The following is a 16,080-nucleotide window of genomic DNA, read 5'->3' as shown; positions in this document are numbered from 1 at the left end:
TGACAGACTTGACCTTTTCTCTCCAACACATTTTGTAAAAATCAATTTCTCTAAGATTGCATTTGACAAGTCTTGTAGCACCGTACAGCATGTTTCAGCCACTGGATACTGATGCCTGTTACCCTTCACTATCACAGGGGTGGGTATAGTTCATTCTCAGCGTTGGAGGAAATTAAAGGGATGAGTCAAGTTCAGTTAGAAAACGGCTTAAAGGAGCCACAATTTGCACGATCGCAACAGATTTTTACCCAGATTCGGGATAGCCAAATCCTCTTTAAGTACACAGCTCAAGACCTCCATGCTGTACAGGATCTGCGAGGAAGGCTTGTGTAAATGCCATAACCTTGGGAAACCCTTTCTTAGAGCTTAATTGAAACAAAAAAATAAATATGTCTACTTTTCCGAAGCTCTCAGCGGCATCTGAGGGCAAATATGGACTACATGACTCTGAGAGCTGCTGTGCTGCTCAAACCACAAGACGTTTTTGTCTCTAATAGCAGTTCACGGATCCCCACAAGTCAATTAATTTAACAAATTTCTATAAAAATATACCAAAATACCATTCTTTGAAGTTAATTCCTGTAAATGCTGATCCCTCGAGGGAAAAAGCACAACAGTGAGCTGCTGTGCGTTTTTATAGCATACTAAAGTATTGTTTTCTCTTTACAGTATGTCAGTGTGTGTACGAGTCCACGCATGAGGTTATAAGGTTTCACTAACAAAGGCCACGTGACAGAGACTGCGGTAGAAATTAATCACATCTGGCCTGTGGATATGTCTGATTAGTAAACCAAGCAATTAAGCGCTGGTGAACCGGCAGGCGGTACCAGAAATGTTTGGTGGTTAGACGAATTATTCATATTTTATTCATACACATGTACCAGTTTACTCCAGTTTCTAAAATTTTCGCAGCTAAGCATTAGTAGCAGGAGGCTGCTGGTGCTAACAATGCTAATGTTAGCCTCACACTGCACACTAATGTGACGTGATGTGCAAGAGTGCAAGAGTCAAGCATTTCAGAGTCGTTCAAAATGTGATTTAGTCATTGAATAATGTGATTAACGGCTTAAAATAGCTCTTAAACACACGCACAATATTTTCGTGGCCAATGTTTAACTGTGGCTCTGTCAGATTTTGCTCAACCATCAGTGCTCCTGAGTGTTTTTGAACTTTGAGACTCGCAAATTAGTCTCAAACCATTTAATGTACTAAGAAATGATTCACCAGGAAGATCCATAATCTGGTCATAATCATCTTCACTGTGTTATAATGTTGAATGCAGCTGCAAGAAACTAAATTCATGGCATACAGGTGAAGCCATGCAAGCTGAGATCCTGCTCAGAAGAGATACCCATCCATCCATCTTCTTACACTTATCCTGTCCAGCGTCGCGGGGGAGCTGAAGCCTATCTCAGCTGTCACAGGCCGACACCCTGGACAGGCTGCTAGGCTGACACAGAGAGGCGTTCACAACTATTCACACGTACAGCTGATTATGAATCACCAATTAACCTAACCCACACATCTTTAGGCTGTGAGAGGAAGCTGGAGTACTCATGCAAGCCTGATGAAGAACATGCAAACTCTACACAGCAAGGCCTCAGCTGGGACTTCAACCAAGGACCTTCTTTCGATGAGGAGACAGTGCTAACCACGGCGCTCCCGCTGCCCAAATGAGAAGCAATAATAAGTAAAGTTACAGCGTAGTAAAAGAAAAAAAGCTCATAATAATCTTTTACTTGTACTGAACACAGCAGGAATATTAAAAGGACAGTACTATGGTAAACAAACAGCATGTAGCTTATTTGCCTTAAAATAGGAAACCTTTTTAATTAACTAAACCGTGAGAAATGGAGCTCCACGACGAGAAAACCCGCACAAGAAACAGGCAAACACCAAGTTTAAACCCAGGTCCCTCTGTCTGTGAGGCCACCGTGCTAACCTCTCAGCTACAGCATGAAACTGTAACGTTTTCTAAAGTAAGAAGCTGTGAGGTTAGATTACACTGTGAAATAAACTCAAAGCTGTTGATTAAATCTGCAAAAATCCGTGCCGGGAGAATAGAGGTATCAGAAATAGGGGACAAGATTATTGTTTGCTAGTTTTGGGCAGCTGTAGCGGTGTGATTGAACTTTCTCTCATATAGAGACAGAACCAAAAAAAAAGAAAAGGAAAGAAGAAAAGTGAACAAAATCACAGGACTTCCTGGAAAGTTCTGAAAATATATTTGTGAAACTTGATTCCAGCTATCGGCTCGTCCTTCTCATGTTGGCTGCTGTGGGGCAATATTTGGTGAGTTTACACTATTTGCACAAGTAACGTGTGGAAAAAAAAAAGGTCAGACACGGCTTTAGATGCAGGAAAATCCAGCTGCAGATAATTTGCTGAAATTTAACAGTGAAATTTGTTCCAGTGCCGCGTGAGGCGAAATAAACCAGCCAGCACTGACAACATCTGCCCCTGGGCCCTCGTTTTCAGCCAGATGTGTGTGCTTCTGTGCAGCACTGACGGTCTCCAGACAATCACTGTCATAGGCAGCATGTCGGTCGCGCTGCTGCACATTCTAAAGACTTCCAGGCTGCAATCACCAGGTAAAAATCAGCTATCAGTCAGCGTCGTAGCACGCCGCTAACTGTTCCACCACACAGTTAATATCCTCGCTCACACCATCCCGCTCTTCCCCACTGCGCCTCGCTCCCCCTCTTCCTCCTTATTGCCCTCTGCAGTATTATCAGATAATGTGTGTGTGTGTGTTTTTCCTCCTGCACTGCAGCCACTGTGGCACAATTACCCCAGCTGCTCCACTAATGGCTATTGATGCAGCTGAGGGCCCCCTGCACACAGTTGCACACGCAAACATTCATAAAAAATTCATGACGCTGGCTCGATAGGAAGGTGCGGGGGATCTGGCCGGCACTGGAAAGAACAACAAATGTCATCTAACAAAGGAGGGAAGAGGCACACGATACCAGCTTTAACATTCAGCAACACAGAAAAATGCAGATGATGTTCATATGAACAACGTTAGCACGAAGAGCCGATGGGTTAAGTCCAGCGTGCAGTAAAATCCTGTGTCTACGTGCCTGTGTGTGCTGCAGGAGCACATGTGGTGGGTAATTCCCTCTTAGCACAGGATTTCTTCCTGACACCGGCCTACGTGGAGAAAGCTTTAGAGGGCTAAGCCTGCTACCTGAGACTGAACCGGAGATCACCGGAGGCATGGAGCGCAGTGATGGATGGAGGGAGGGGTGGCAAGGTGGAGGGGAAAAAAGAAAAGGGTGGATTTGAATGACTGAAAGGAAAGAAGGGAGGACAGAGTGTAAGGACGACAAAGAAAGGTCAAAAGAAGGTAGGAGGAGAGAGACGATCAACAAAGGACCAAATTGCGTGGGAATTAGAAGCAGTCACTGTGCGATGGGCACAAATGAGTAACAGGAGGAAAACTGGAGGACAAACAAATGATTTAAAAGTGCCACGATACTGTTTTTCTTTTTTGTTTGTTTTTTGGCGGGGAGAGTGAAAAAGTGATGGAAACTGTCCCTGAGTTTGACAAATCAGTAAGAGGAAGGTCAGAGGGTTGCCGCCCGCCACCAACAGGAAACTGAAAACTGGTTGTCAAAGATTAGGTGATATTTCCTCTGTAGCTACCCTCAAGTGTTTCACTGTAAATGCACAGCAAGTCAGACTAACATGAAATTAACGTGTGTCATTCAAATAAGCTTCAAAAATGCCAAAAAAAATAAAAGCTTTAGCCTTGAACAGAAATGTTGAAACTTGTTACTTTGCATGTTTATATTTAAGCACGTAGACTTGAAGCTCTGGCTGCAGTGTTTTTAGACGTCTCTTCTCTGCTGTAAGCTCCTCCCACCTTACAAACGTCACATTGACACAAACTACAAGGAAGTCAACACTAGTTTCACACGAGATTCCATACCCACTCTCCCAGGTGACAGTCCTCTGTGTCTTCCTTCACAGATGTGCTCTGAAAACACGTGTGATTGGCCAAAGTCTTCTGCTCTGTCTAATCTGACTAGATTATCTAAAGCCTAAAACAGAGCCCACAGGAGGAGCAAGAGTCTAGTTAATGTTCTAGTTTAAGGTCTGTTAACATACCAGCATGCTGTAAGCCAGGCTAGGGCCAAAGGAGGTTAAATTATCAGGATCTCGTGTAAACAGTGGAGTTACGCATGAAGTTTTCTTCTGTCATCTCCCATTAATCATGTCATGACTCCACAGATTTATCGTGTGACCTTTCAGAAGGGTTACGCCGCTCATTGGGAACCAGTGGACTAAACTAACTTTCAAGTCTCCACCATAAGCGACAGAAAAAAAGTGCAGGATATTTAAATCTAATAAGAATATAACACATTCTTCTGCACTCTTAATGAAGACAAATTTTGAATACAATAGGTTTTTTTTTTCTTTTCCACTGCTGCTATAAAGACAGCAGCATTTGCATATGATGAAAATGTCATGTGGCGTTATCTGGTGGCTAACAGCTCCGGCAGAAATGCTGGAATCATAGTACAATACTTGAATTCACAAAGCACGAGGCAGATAAGCGAGTTCGTAACAATTCCAAAGATCAACACCGGCAAGACTCGGTTTAAAAATAACAAGTCATTTTAATACTCTGCCAATTTCCCTGCAAGAGAACAAAACAATTACACCAAGATCTTGTTAGAAGGTTGTCACAGTACGTTTCCCTTCGAAGTTTTAGTAGGAGTGGGGCCTATTTAGGGGAAAATGTTGGAAGAAATACTGACAACCAGGCACACTGAGGAGTTTTTGGTTGAGTTTGTATTGTGGCCACATTTGGTATTAAATTCCCAAATACAGTGGTTCTTTTCTTTCTTAGTAATAAGAAAATATTTTTAAACTGCTGCCCGGGCCTCGCTGCAATTTCTACGGTTATGTGGAGGAGTCGACTCTACCCCTTCTTACTACTGGACTGCAACCTTCAGCAAACACAAATGTGGTCCCATCTGCTGCAGACAAAGTGCGTTGTTACAGTATTTCCCTAAAAACAAACTCTCACAGTATCTCTGCACCCTCTCCCGTGCACACACATGTATGAATCCATATGTGGCAATGTTCCTGTTCTGTGTCCCAGTTTAATAGGCAGAGGGAATTACGTCTTTATGACAGGACTCCCTTACTAAGGCCATTGTTTTAGAAACCCTGTTTAGCTGTAGAATGGTTTCTGTGTGGATGATGCTTAGCTCGCAGAGTGCTGGTGTTTGAGGAAAAAAAGCCACAGCCAAAATGTTTTTCATTTGGTGTGTGTGGTGTGTACAGATCAAACTACCAAGTCAGACGCTACATGTTAAAACAGCAAATTGTTCATTCGGTCTTCACAGAGAGAGTTGTAGCCGTCACCATTCCTTCATTCTGACGTTTCTAAGTAAAGCGCATTTACTCGCAGAGGATCGGAGGGGACCCGGGCATCTCCGATAACCACCTCATCCATATTTTACCAACTCAGTGTTTGTGTGAGTACACCAGGGGTGAAAGCAACAAAGATGGCTTCCCACCATCCTGCTATCAATAATGCAAAATCTAAACTGCCGCTGAGTATTGCTCCTTTAATACTACACTTACTGACGTGAATACAGTGGAGAAAGCGAGCAGCCTTCTGGCACAATCCAAACAAAAGGCAGCGCACAGGCCAGAGAGATAAGACAACAGATACTCGACTCTTTCCAGAGGTTTGCTGTTTACTTAGTGAGACTGCGCCATTTTTACTGTGAGAGGATAATAGTTAATGTTACAGAGAACACTGCGGCGGGGTCAGAACTGAACTTTGGCTAACCTTAGACACCATGAGCTATTGGTCATATAGACTAAGTGTGAATACAGCAACATTTGTCTGTCTGTTAGCAGGATTACACAAACACTCCAACACAAAACCTGTTAAAGTTTCATCACTTTTATTCTAAACTTTCTGAGTTATTTTGTTCCATGATGTCGTATTTATCTCACGGAGCTGGATTATTTTTCATGTTCTGGCCCCATTGACACAACAATTTCTTAACTTTTGGGATGATTACAGTACATCTTACCTAATCTTATGCTTTTGCTGATCTTTATGCTCTGTATATCTTATATAGCAAACAAATCAGAGAAATATCACTTCTTTTATGTAATGGGTTGGTAGCTAAAAACATTGGGAACTAATATTTTAACATTTACCCATCTATCCAGTTGACATTCATGCCAATTAATAATATGTAAGGTGACGACTTCAGCTAAAGAATTACAATATTTCCCTCTGAAAGTTACTAAAATAGGAAAAGACTATTTAATTCAATTCAATTTTATTTATTGTAAGGTAAGGTAAAACCCTACAAAAGTACTGGCTCACCTACACATGACACCTAACATGGAAACCCATGTCATGAAGCTCCCAGCTCACATGTTTTGTGCTGATGTTAATGCCAGAGGAGGTTTGCAGCTCTGCGGTTCCTGAGTCAGCAGAGAGTTGGTGACTTCTGCACACTACACTCCTCAGACCTCGCTCTGTATCTTTACGTGGTCTGCCACTTCATGGATGAGTTGCTGTGGTCCTTAAACGCTCCCACTTTGTAATAATCCCACTTACAGTTGTTATAACCAGGAGGGAAGAAATTTCACAAACTTACTACCGGTGCCTATAATGAACACGTGATCATCAAAATTGCAAATTACCTGCCTGTCTGTGATTAAATAATATGTCAGCTGATGGTTTCTGGTTCATACAGTAAGTGCAGAAAATTATAGGCTATAAAATCAAAGCTTGGCCATTTTAAGTCTTCCACAATTGAAAATTACAGCAGACAGTCGCCAAGCCTTCATTATGACAATAAAAAATATTTAATTCACCTGGATTTGATTCTCAAACATGTTCTGCTGTGTATACAGCATATTAACACACGGTAAAGAGCAAATAAAAAATGTAAAAACAGGGAGATAATCCTGTAGCTCTTCGCTTTTTTCCCTTCAGCAGCTACCTACAAGCAGGTGGGTCGACTGAAGAGGAAACAGCAGTGTGGGTTTTAATGCCTCTTGTCACATGTCACCTCACTTTCTGTCATCCATCCAAAACTGGAACAAAAATGCCCTAAAAAATCAACTACAGTCAAGCTGAGAAATCTGTGCACAGAGTAGAAAACAGTGACTTTACAAAGCAGCTGCAGACTGTGAACACGTGCGAACGCCTTTGATATGGAATCGACGATTAAGGGATGAAGGTTTTCTAAAAGTCATAAATTTGAAATTTAAATGATTTCTTTCAGCAGGTGAAAACAACACAAAGTTGTAAATCCTGTGAAAACTGGTAAGAAAACGTTTGAGGCCTGAAACGCGAACGTGACGACCCTCTGGATCCCTGTACGGGCATCAAAGAGGAAGAACTCTCATCGAGAACGATTTATTACCTCGGATTAGCTTTAAATTTTATTTTGAAATCCTTTTTGTTTCAGCTAGTTAAAACTTTCTAAAGAGCCAAGAGTCCTCTGAATATTCAAGGGTCTCTGCAGATTGTGTGTGTGTTCCTGTAGAACATGTGAACAAGCGTGGGAGGAAGGGAATGTGGTTGCAGCCGCCCCAAATCAAAAACATCCAGAGCTGTGTGCATGTGTGTGTGTGTGCAGGGACTCAGGGCCGAGGGTGAGAAGGAGCAAGAAAAAAAAAAGAGTGACAAAAATGTCTTGATGCTTCTCAATGGTCATGAGAATTTGCATAATTAAGATTAAGGAACTGACTTCCCAGCCCATTGTTCCTTCAGTGGGCTGCTTTCAGTCATTATGCAAATGTGCTGTTTATAAGATTGAAACCTGCAGTCAGCTGAGACTGAAGAAGTCACCTGGATGAGTGACGAAACGTTTCTCCCACAAAACGCTGCGTCCAGATGAACAGAATCAACTTTTTGGAGAGTGACAAAAATGTTAACACGGAGCACATGAGAGCAGAAGAGAGGGAGTTAAAAAGGAACAGTCAGAAAAAAAGCAGAGGGAGTCAGTCAAATTAGCGTGTAATGAGTTGAAAACAGCATGACTGTGATGTCACGGGTGTTCGCCGACGTCACGCTCTGCGTGTGTGCCTGCGCGTACTGGTGAGTGTAAGCTCCTCGCCAGCACGCTGGTTTAAATATAGCAAATGGGCAACGGTCCCAGCTGACTTTAACAATGCTATAGCTACCAGGACCATGTACGCTACATTAGTGCTTTACTAACGCTGAAACCAGAGAAGTGTTGAACAGAGGGAGGGAGAGAGGAAGGGAGGGATGGCCTCAGATTCATGAAAACTCAGCCGCCCACACTCAGGCCTTTGCTGCCAAGAGTCGAGCAGGACAACAGTGTGTGTGTGTGTGTGTGTGTGTGTGTGTGTGTGTGTGTGTGTGTGTGTGTGTGTGTGTGTGTGTGTGAGAGAGAGAGAGAGACATTCCTCTGCGAGGTGAATGCCAAGGAGCGAGCAGAGCCGAAGACAGACTGTCCTGAGCTACTGTGTTTTAGTGGAACTAACGAGCCCCTTGCTGTGCACCTCGGCCTCGCAGCTGCAAACTTGTTAGCGACGAGGTAATCAGATCTGACTGGATGTTTTGTCAGAAAAAAGTACGGGTCACGATTCTGCTTTTAAGCAACATCACGGCCCATTGGATCGGAGACACGTGCCTCTGACTGAAAGGTCACGGGCTGGATCCTCGCAACATTCCCCCTCCTCCCCCGTGCTTCCATCACGACGTCAGCAAAAACGCTAAAACACGGCAGCCACTCGTGAACGTGTTCTGTTGGAGGTAACGTCTCGTCGTGTTAAGACATTAGATACACCCGAATCAGATTTGTGTGTCACTCCCTCATTATCAACATGCAATTTTCACTTTTAGACTTTTGAATTCAGTTGTCATAGAAGGGTGGAAAAAAGCAAGATTACACACTAATTTCTCTCCTGACTGTGGTCTCAAAGGCCCGAGCTGCCATCACTAATTCTCTCCCCACCAACAGATGTAATGAACAGCTTCACACCTGCTCCCTGTGGACTGTCAAATGTCATTCTGGGAAGATGAACGCATCAAATGGATAAATATAGGGGATCATACTGACATCATGGACTTTAATATTCAGCAGTGGAAGAATATTGACAAAAAATTCATCTGTTATCCAGTTTCTGAGCTGTCGGTGTTAACGTTTCTGACACTATTTAATCTTAAAGGAGGAGCAGAGCTGCCCAAACCCTAATCAAAAACACCCCCATCTCATTAAAATAAAGCAAAGAAATGGGCGTACACGGTGACAAACTTTTGACCCCTTGCTCAACAACCTAAAGGCAGATCATTTAAAACAATCATAACACAAACACAAGTTTTATTTCATGCTGAACGGGATACGGAAACAAAATCACCAACCAGGTGCAAAGATTTTAAATCTCAGAAGCGTATTTGTTTGGTTTCATGGATAAAAATGTTCATGTTTTTAACTGTATTTCAACAGGAAGTACATCTCGTGTCTGCAGCATATATATTGTCAAAACAACACAGTGATGACTCGCCCTAAACAGCAGAAATCAGTAAGTGGTATTGCTTGTGAGGGTGCTAATTTGGCAGGGAGAAAAACAAATGATTTCTGCTACTAAGATGTGGTCAACTTGAGTATGATGTCATCATCCAACTTCTGAGGCAAAGGAACGCAGCACAATTCGATCGGCTGCCTGGCGTTTCTCTGTTTGGAGTTTGTATAGTTTCTCCTCCCGCAGTCCAAAGACATGCAGGTGTGGTTAGCCGCTGATTCTAAATCACCTGTAGGTGTGAAGGTGAACGGTTCGTGTCTCCCTGTGATGGACTCGTGACCTGTCCGGGTTGCACCGTGTCTCTCACCCTACGACAGCTGGGTTGAGCTCAGCCTGGTCCTCTGACCCTGAATTGGATAAGCGCTTCAGACACATGAAGTACAAAAATCTGCCACGAGTATAACTTTAAGCGCAGGCTTTGGAGTGAGCAGTAAAATGATTTACCTTCAAATGTGGTCGTTTTTTAAAAGTAGAAAATATTACATCTGTATACGGAGACTATTTGCACATTTAAGACCAGGCAGACTGATAAAGATGAGTCCAGTGACACAAAATGCTGGAAAATTTGGCTCCAAAAACCCAAATAAGTAGATTAGAGGTGATGACAATGTCATGAAGTGCCATGAGAGTGTGTGGTAGCAGGGGGCTTACGGTAGGAGGTAGGGCAGTTAGTCAAAAAACCCAAAAAACACTTTTAGAATTGTAGAACGTATTCAAAATTCTTAATTGTGCAGTAAGTGTGAGCTGAACTTTGACCTTTGACCTAACACAATTTGCATATCTGTCCATCTCTCTTGGCATATTTTGTCACCATGTGCAGGATGCAGTCCCAAAGCTTTACAGGTGTGCACCTGACCTTGCAGCAGGTCTCATTTTGTTGTAAAATGGTCTTGTTTGTTGATCGTACAACTACAGCAGCACATTTTATGGAACTGTGCCTCACCTACTTAGTAACCCACAGTAACAATGTTGTTACTAGCCTCTGTATTTCTGTTGTACTTGCATCCCACTTGACACGGTTAGAGCTCAAATTTAGCTTTATGTCCATTTACGCTATGACAGTCCAGATTTTATCTATGATGGCTTGCGGGCTGCAAGCGCTGATCGTACAAGCTCACAGAAGGGGTGAAAACGCCTCCTCAGACACTCAGTAAATTTAGCTTCTGTTTGCTAATAAACATTTATTTTTATCATAAATTACTGGGCCATCTTTTTTCCTCAGCATTAGTATAGCCTAGCCTAAAAATCAAACACAAGAAAAAATGCCTATAGCTTGCTTGCTTCTGATTGGCTGCTCCTTGTAAACAAAAGATTTAAACCGAAGGTGGGTGGGGCATATGGTCATCTGATCCCAAAGATGACCATATTAGGGATCTCTGCCTTCAGCGACATCATGCAAAAGCCAAAAGCAGAAAAAAGTGTTCAGAGCAGTATTAAACCTGAGATTCTGGTTTTATTTGAAATCTTGACCATGTTTAAAGTGAGTATCCTGTATTAACAAGGAAATGTGTAACAGGTCCAGTTTAATATTAACTAAGCATGAATATGTTGTACTGATAGCCATGGTAAGTGACAAAATCAAAACTTTATTCATTCTTCTTGGAGGTTGAAAGAGGAGTTAATAAATAACTTCATTGTGTTCAGCTTTACCTCAAGGAGATAAATACAATCGTCTGTCTGCTGTGAAACATTTATATACAGTATACTGTCTTCTCTGCCCATTATAACAGTTGGTGCACAATTAAGAAGTGTTTAATATGTAAATGAGCGTTCAACTATTCCACTGTTAGTGTAACATGATATATGGATGTTGACAGAAAGCAGAAAGGCAGCTTGGCGTTCTGCAAGCTACCCTCTCATTATCCGACAATTAAAAGTTTGGAAGTGTCCGTCTCGTGAAAGTGAATCTCCAGGCGGGCAAACAGTTGGTTATACAGGAACTACCACATCCCAGGCCCCCTGTACCCCGAGCTTTAGTTGGCTGTTGGCTCTTTAAATAATGTCTGAGCGAGACAGAAAAGGTCTCACTCAGACACATGGTGTCGTCTTCTTCTCCAGTCTCACTAATAGTTAGTCTAGAGACACAAACACCCACTTTCCATGATTACAGGCTTTCCCCGACCCTGACGTGGGTGTGTCTGAGAACCATTAGACCAAAGCACAGTGTGCTGAGATGAGCATCACAATACCAAATATAAAAGATTACACTGACACAGTTTGGATTTGGTTCAGAAAGACATTATTTGCATTTGAAGGTATTTAACTGTATTGCTGCTTTTGCACTTTAAACTGGCTGATGTTGGGGTTGGTTTTTTTGCACACTGTAGGCATTCCTGACATTCTTCAAAGTGGTGATTACTATACTGGCACTCAAAGCCAACCTGTAGTAGAGCACAAACGTTTCACAGCTGAAGTGTGTGTGAATTTAGTCTTATGATGTCAGCTTTTCATCTTTTTAACTAAATCGTGAAATGATTGTGCTTTTTCAGCCAATACTATGTTCACAGCACACCCTCCCCATACGGTCTGCAACATACACGCTACACATTACGGCCTCTGTTGAAATTGTGCATGCACATCTGCATAATCCCATCATCGGAATACTTGGCTTTCCTCGAATGCCTGCTTGTGAAGTGACTACATACAGCCATCTAGCTGCAGCTCCCTTCTTCTGAGGGGTAAAACGGCGAGGGATGGGAGACTTTCCTTTTAATCTCCGCGACTGCACACTGCCAAGAACTTACAATGTAACATAAAGAGGGTGCTAACACACAGCTCTGTGTGTTTCAGCTATTGAATGCTGTGTTTGCGTACAAGCTGTCGCCATCAGTGAATGGGAAAGGAGCAGAGAGAGAGACGGAGAGGGATGCCACTGTGCCTTTAAGCAGTAATCCTTCCATTCTCGGAGCATTTGTTGCCGGCCATCTAATGGGCGGTTCGGTTTAATGTCCACAAGGGCCGCTGGGAGCTCCTGCACTATTAAAATCCCTGCCGCTCGTCTCATTCTGGAGCTGCTCTGGTTTGCTCTTAAATAACAAGCGAGGCTGCCTCAGAAATTAAAAGACGCTCCGTATTTTGCATTTCAAAAGGGGGGGAACTGGGCTCATTGCAGCAACAAAAGGGATAACAATGTTGACATTCCCCACATGCATCCTTTGGTCTTTTCTAAAGGAAAGCAGAGCCCACGGGAGACGGGGAGCAGGCAGGGACACCACACAGTTTGCCAGTGTCTGCCTACAACCTCTCTCACACAAACAGCCAAACACCGGGAGTGAAGATCTCTCACAGCCTGGACAGCCACGAGCAACTCACCAGCCCTCCATATGTTACCACTGCCCCCTACCAACAGGAAAACACCCTAGCACTCCTATAAAACCCACTCTGACTGTAATGACAAATGACAAGTGCAATATCTTCACAAGGGCATGCAGCTATTGAGGCATGTTATGCGATCGCTGCATTCACGAGCGAACCTGAAGAGCTAGGAGTTAATGACAGTGTAACAAATGTTCACAAACTACTGTGGCATTCATCTGAAGTCAGCTGGCAGGTTGCTTTAAGTCCGTGGGTGGCTTTGATTGTGTGTGTGTGTGTGTGTGTGTGTGTGTGTGTGTGTGTGTGTGTGTGTGTGTGTGTGTGTGTGTGTGTGTGTGTGTGTGACACTGGGGACAGACTGCAGATTTTGAGAGTATGTGACAAAGGTTACAGTGCAGGCTGGAGCATTAACTGCTGCTGCTGCCGAGAGCAAGGAAGCAGTGTTGCAATGCTAATGCTCTCCTGTGTTGCAGAACAATTTCCACCCAAGAACAAGAAAGCAGAAGTTATTTTTTAGATGCAAACACACCGCGAGCCATCCTCCAGAAGTTACTGACTAGTTTCAGAACCTGACAACTGAAAGTGCCCCCTCCCAAAAAACAAAACAAAAAACACTGATCTCGCAGAATAAGATCAAATATCAGTTGCCAGGCTTCTAATTTCCACACAGAGCACAATCCAAGCCCCAAACTGCAGCCTGTTGGCTCCAACGAGGGGCCGGACTTCTTTGTAAACAAAAGAACTTGGAGGAAAGAAAGTGAAGCGAGCGCTGAGAAAGAAAGCAGCGATTAGCGAGCATGTTTTCAACAAGTTTTCTGAGTGATGAACAAGAAGAAGCTGTGCAGCTTGCTTGGGGTTGGGGGGGAGAGAGAGACTGGGAAGCAGAGATGGAGGGGAAATGAGCGAAAGTGTGTCGTGTTTGTGTGTGAGTTGTAGGTGGCCGTCGCAGTCAGCTCGTCCTTACCGCTATGAGCGTGTTATTCCTCTGCTCCGCGGAGGACGCAGAGTCCGGGTCCAGCTGCTTGCTCTGGGGCTGCTTGGTGCTGCTGCCGCTAGCGGACTTTTTGGCCCTTTGCTCCAGAGTCCGCTGGTACAGGTTGACCGTGTCCCTGCGGTCTATCTCCATCTGCTCGGCGTGGGCTTGCTGGTACCTGTTCTCGCAGGTTATGTGGTGTTTCCTGCAGCCCTCTATCCGCTGCCTCAGCCTCTCCACCACCGTGCTGTGCTTAGGTATTCCCACCACGCTCGCGGCGGGCCCCATGCTCGCGGCGGCCGGGTTCATGCTGTTGTTGATGCAGATACTGCCGTTGGGTCCGGCAGCGGGGGAGGCGAAGTCCCCCATCACGGGGCCGAGCGGCGGCTATTTTGGAAGAACTTTTCTCCCAGTTAAGCTCAGCGCCACCGCCGCCACCTCCTCCTCCTTCCACCTCCACCTCCACTCCACCACCTAGAGTCCGCTTTCTCTGCGCGTCCTCCGCCGGCGAAAGGTCCCGAGCAGCGGGCGGAAGATACGGCCGCTGAAGAAGAGGGCAACAACCGGGAGTGGAAGGTTTAAAGGGCTGCGAGGCTCTCGGTCATGCGGCTGAGCGTCTCTTCTTTTCTTTCCAAGTGCTGAACACAAACAACACAAAGCCCCCAAACTGAATTCAACAATAAAGCCGCTGCCACGCTGATAAGAGCAAAAACACACAGCGGTACAGCGACGGTGCGAGTGGGCACCCAGCGCTCATATGCGCACAAACCGTCCCGCAGAGGAGCAGCGGCGGCTACAGCAACAGTCCACTCTCCGGTTCACCGTGCCGTCCTCTGAGAAAAAGTTTTGCTGCCTAAACCGAACGGGCTCCAGAGTTTCCCAGTGAACTTGCATCTCATCTGGTTTTGGTTTGAAAGAAATCCCGGGTAAGATGTTGTTGAGTTGGGGGGAAAGCGCACAAGCGCCTTCGGTAGTCCGATTGTGAAGCAACCAGATAGTAGGACAGACGGCGCAAAACGCGGATACGGGAAGCAGTGGCGGAAGTCTCTAGTCACTGCCTGCCACCATCACAATAATCAGGTCCGCTTCTCCACCATGCCAGCGGAGTGATATCAGGAGTTTAGTAAAAACCAGCTAAAGGCTGTGCGAAGAGCCCGATGGTGGAAACCAGGAAAACACGGAGTGGAATCCACCAGGGGACGTGTGACCTGTCCTGAGCTGTTTTAACGGGTTAATAAAGGGTTAAGAGAAAGGTTAACATATTGGAACTTAAGGGAGAAGCACGCAAAGAGACAGAAACTGCGTTTAGGGGGTAAAAAGAAACGCAAGACTATACAATACTAAAAATGAGCCGCAAATATAGATGAAGAATCAAAATGTTAAATGTCTTTGAAAATCTAAAACTCAGCAGAAACGAGTAGGGAAAAAAGCCCAAACACAAGAGGTAGTTTCAAAATTTCATTAAAGTCAGCCATAGTTTAAACTTGAAGGGGTGGTTGGGCTTTACTGTTTGGAGATTTATAAATAAATTATTATCACTTGATTCTTGCGCATAAGATCGCATCATACCAAATTAAGCAGTTACTCAGTTTTTTGCAACTTCATAAAACAATCCAAGAATTTAAAAATTAGCTCAAACATACAAACTTTAAAACAACAAAATGCAAAAATGAGCGAAAAGTGTGCAAAAAACAAAAAACAAACTATAAATGCACAACACAACAAAGCAAGGCAGCTCGTTGGAAGGCAAAAGTTTAAATGTAGCATCTGTCCTCTATTGCGGCAGATAGTTAAGGCCTTTTAAATATTTACACACTTCATACCAGTTTAAGTTTAGTTTTCACAAATACAGAAATCTCTCCAGAAGATATGGAAGCAAGGCACAGGTACAGAAATACTCTTCACATACAGACAACAAACAAAAACAGAGACAGCAGCCAAATGTATGGATTACACAAAGGCCCCTCTTTGATTGATGGCTCAGCAGTTGCAGCTTCCTTTAAAAAAAAGAAAGAAGAAGCTCCACTTGTGTTGCCAAACAGATGATGGTGTTTTCTTGATTTGCTTGTTTTGCCTATTTACTCAAGTCGTGGTGTGTTGAGCTCTGCAGGCCCACTGCAGGTTACACCCATTTCACACAGGTAAACGGGTGGAAACGGGTGGAAATGAGTTCCTCCTCAGACTGAAGTCCATGACTATAACTTGTAATTATCCATCGCTGGAGCATTTTTAAAGAGGACTGAACATGT

General features: G+C 44.0%; 1 protein-coding gene across 1 annotated transcript in view; it reads right to left on the bottom strand.

Annotated features, from left to right (window-relative positions):
* Positions 1-14,941, bottom strand: part of maml3 (mastermind-like transcriptional coactivator 3) — a 132,496-nt gene extending 117,555 nt beyond the window's left edge. Inside the window, exon 1 of the mRNA XM_085460355.1 lies at positions 13,823-14,941. Coding sequence (XP_085316481.1) covers positions 13,823-14,200 — 378 coding nt within the window. The 5' untranslated portion in view covers positions 14,201-14,941. The remainder of the gene's footprint in view (positions 1-13,822) is intronic.
* Positions 14,942-16,080: the final 1,139 nt, after the last annotated feature.

This window comes from Copadichromis virginalis, linkage group LG6, assembly GCF_057382275.1.
Source record: "Copadichromis virginalis isolate Kocher_CV1m ecotype Utaka linkage group LG6, C_Virginalis_male_GT1.1, whole genome shotgun sequence".
In the NCBI taxonomy this organism is placed as follows: domain Eukaryota; kingdom Metazoa; phylum Chordata; class Actinopteri; order Cichliformes; family Cichlidae; genus Copadichromis; species Copadichromis virginalis.
Note: the sequence above shows the minus strand (reverse complement) of the source record. Positions and strands in the feature narration are given on the sequence as shown.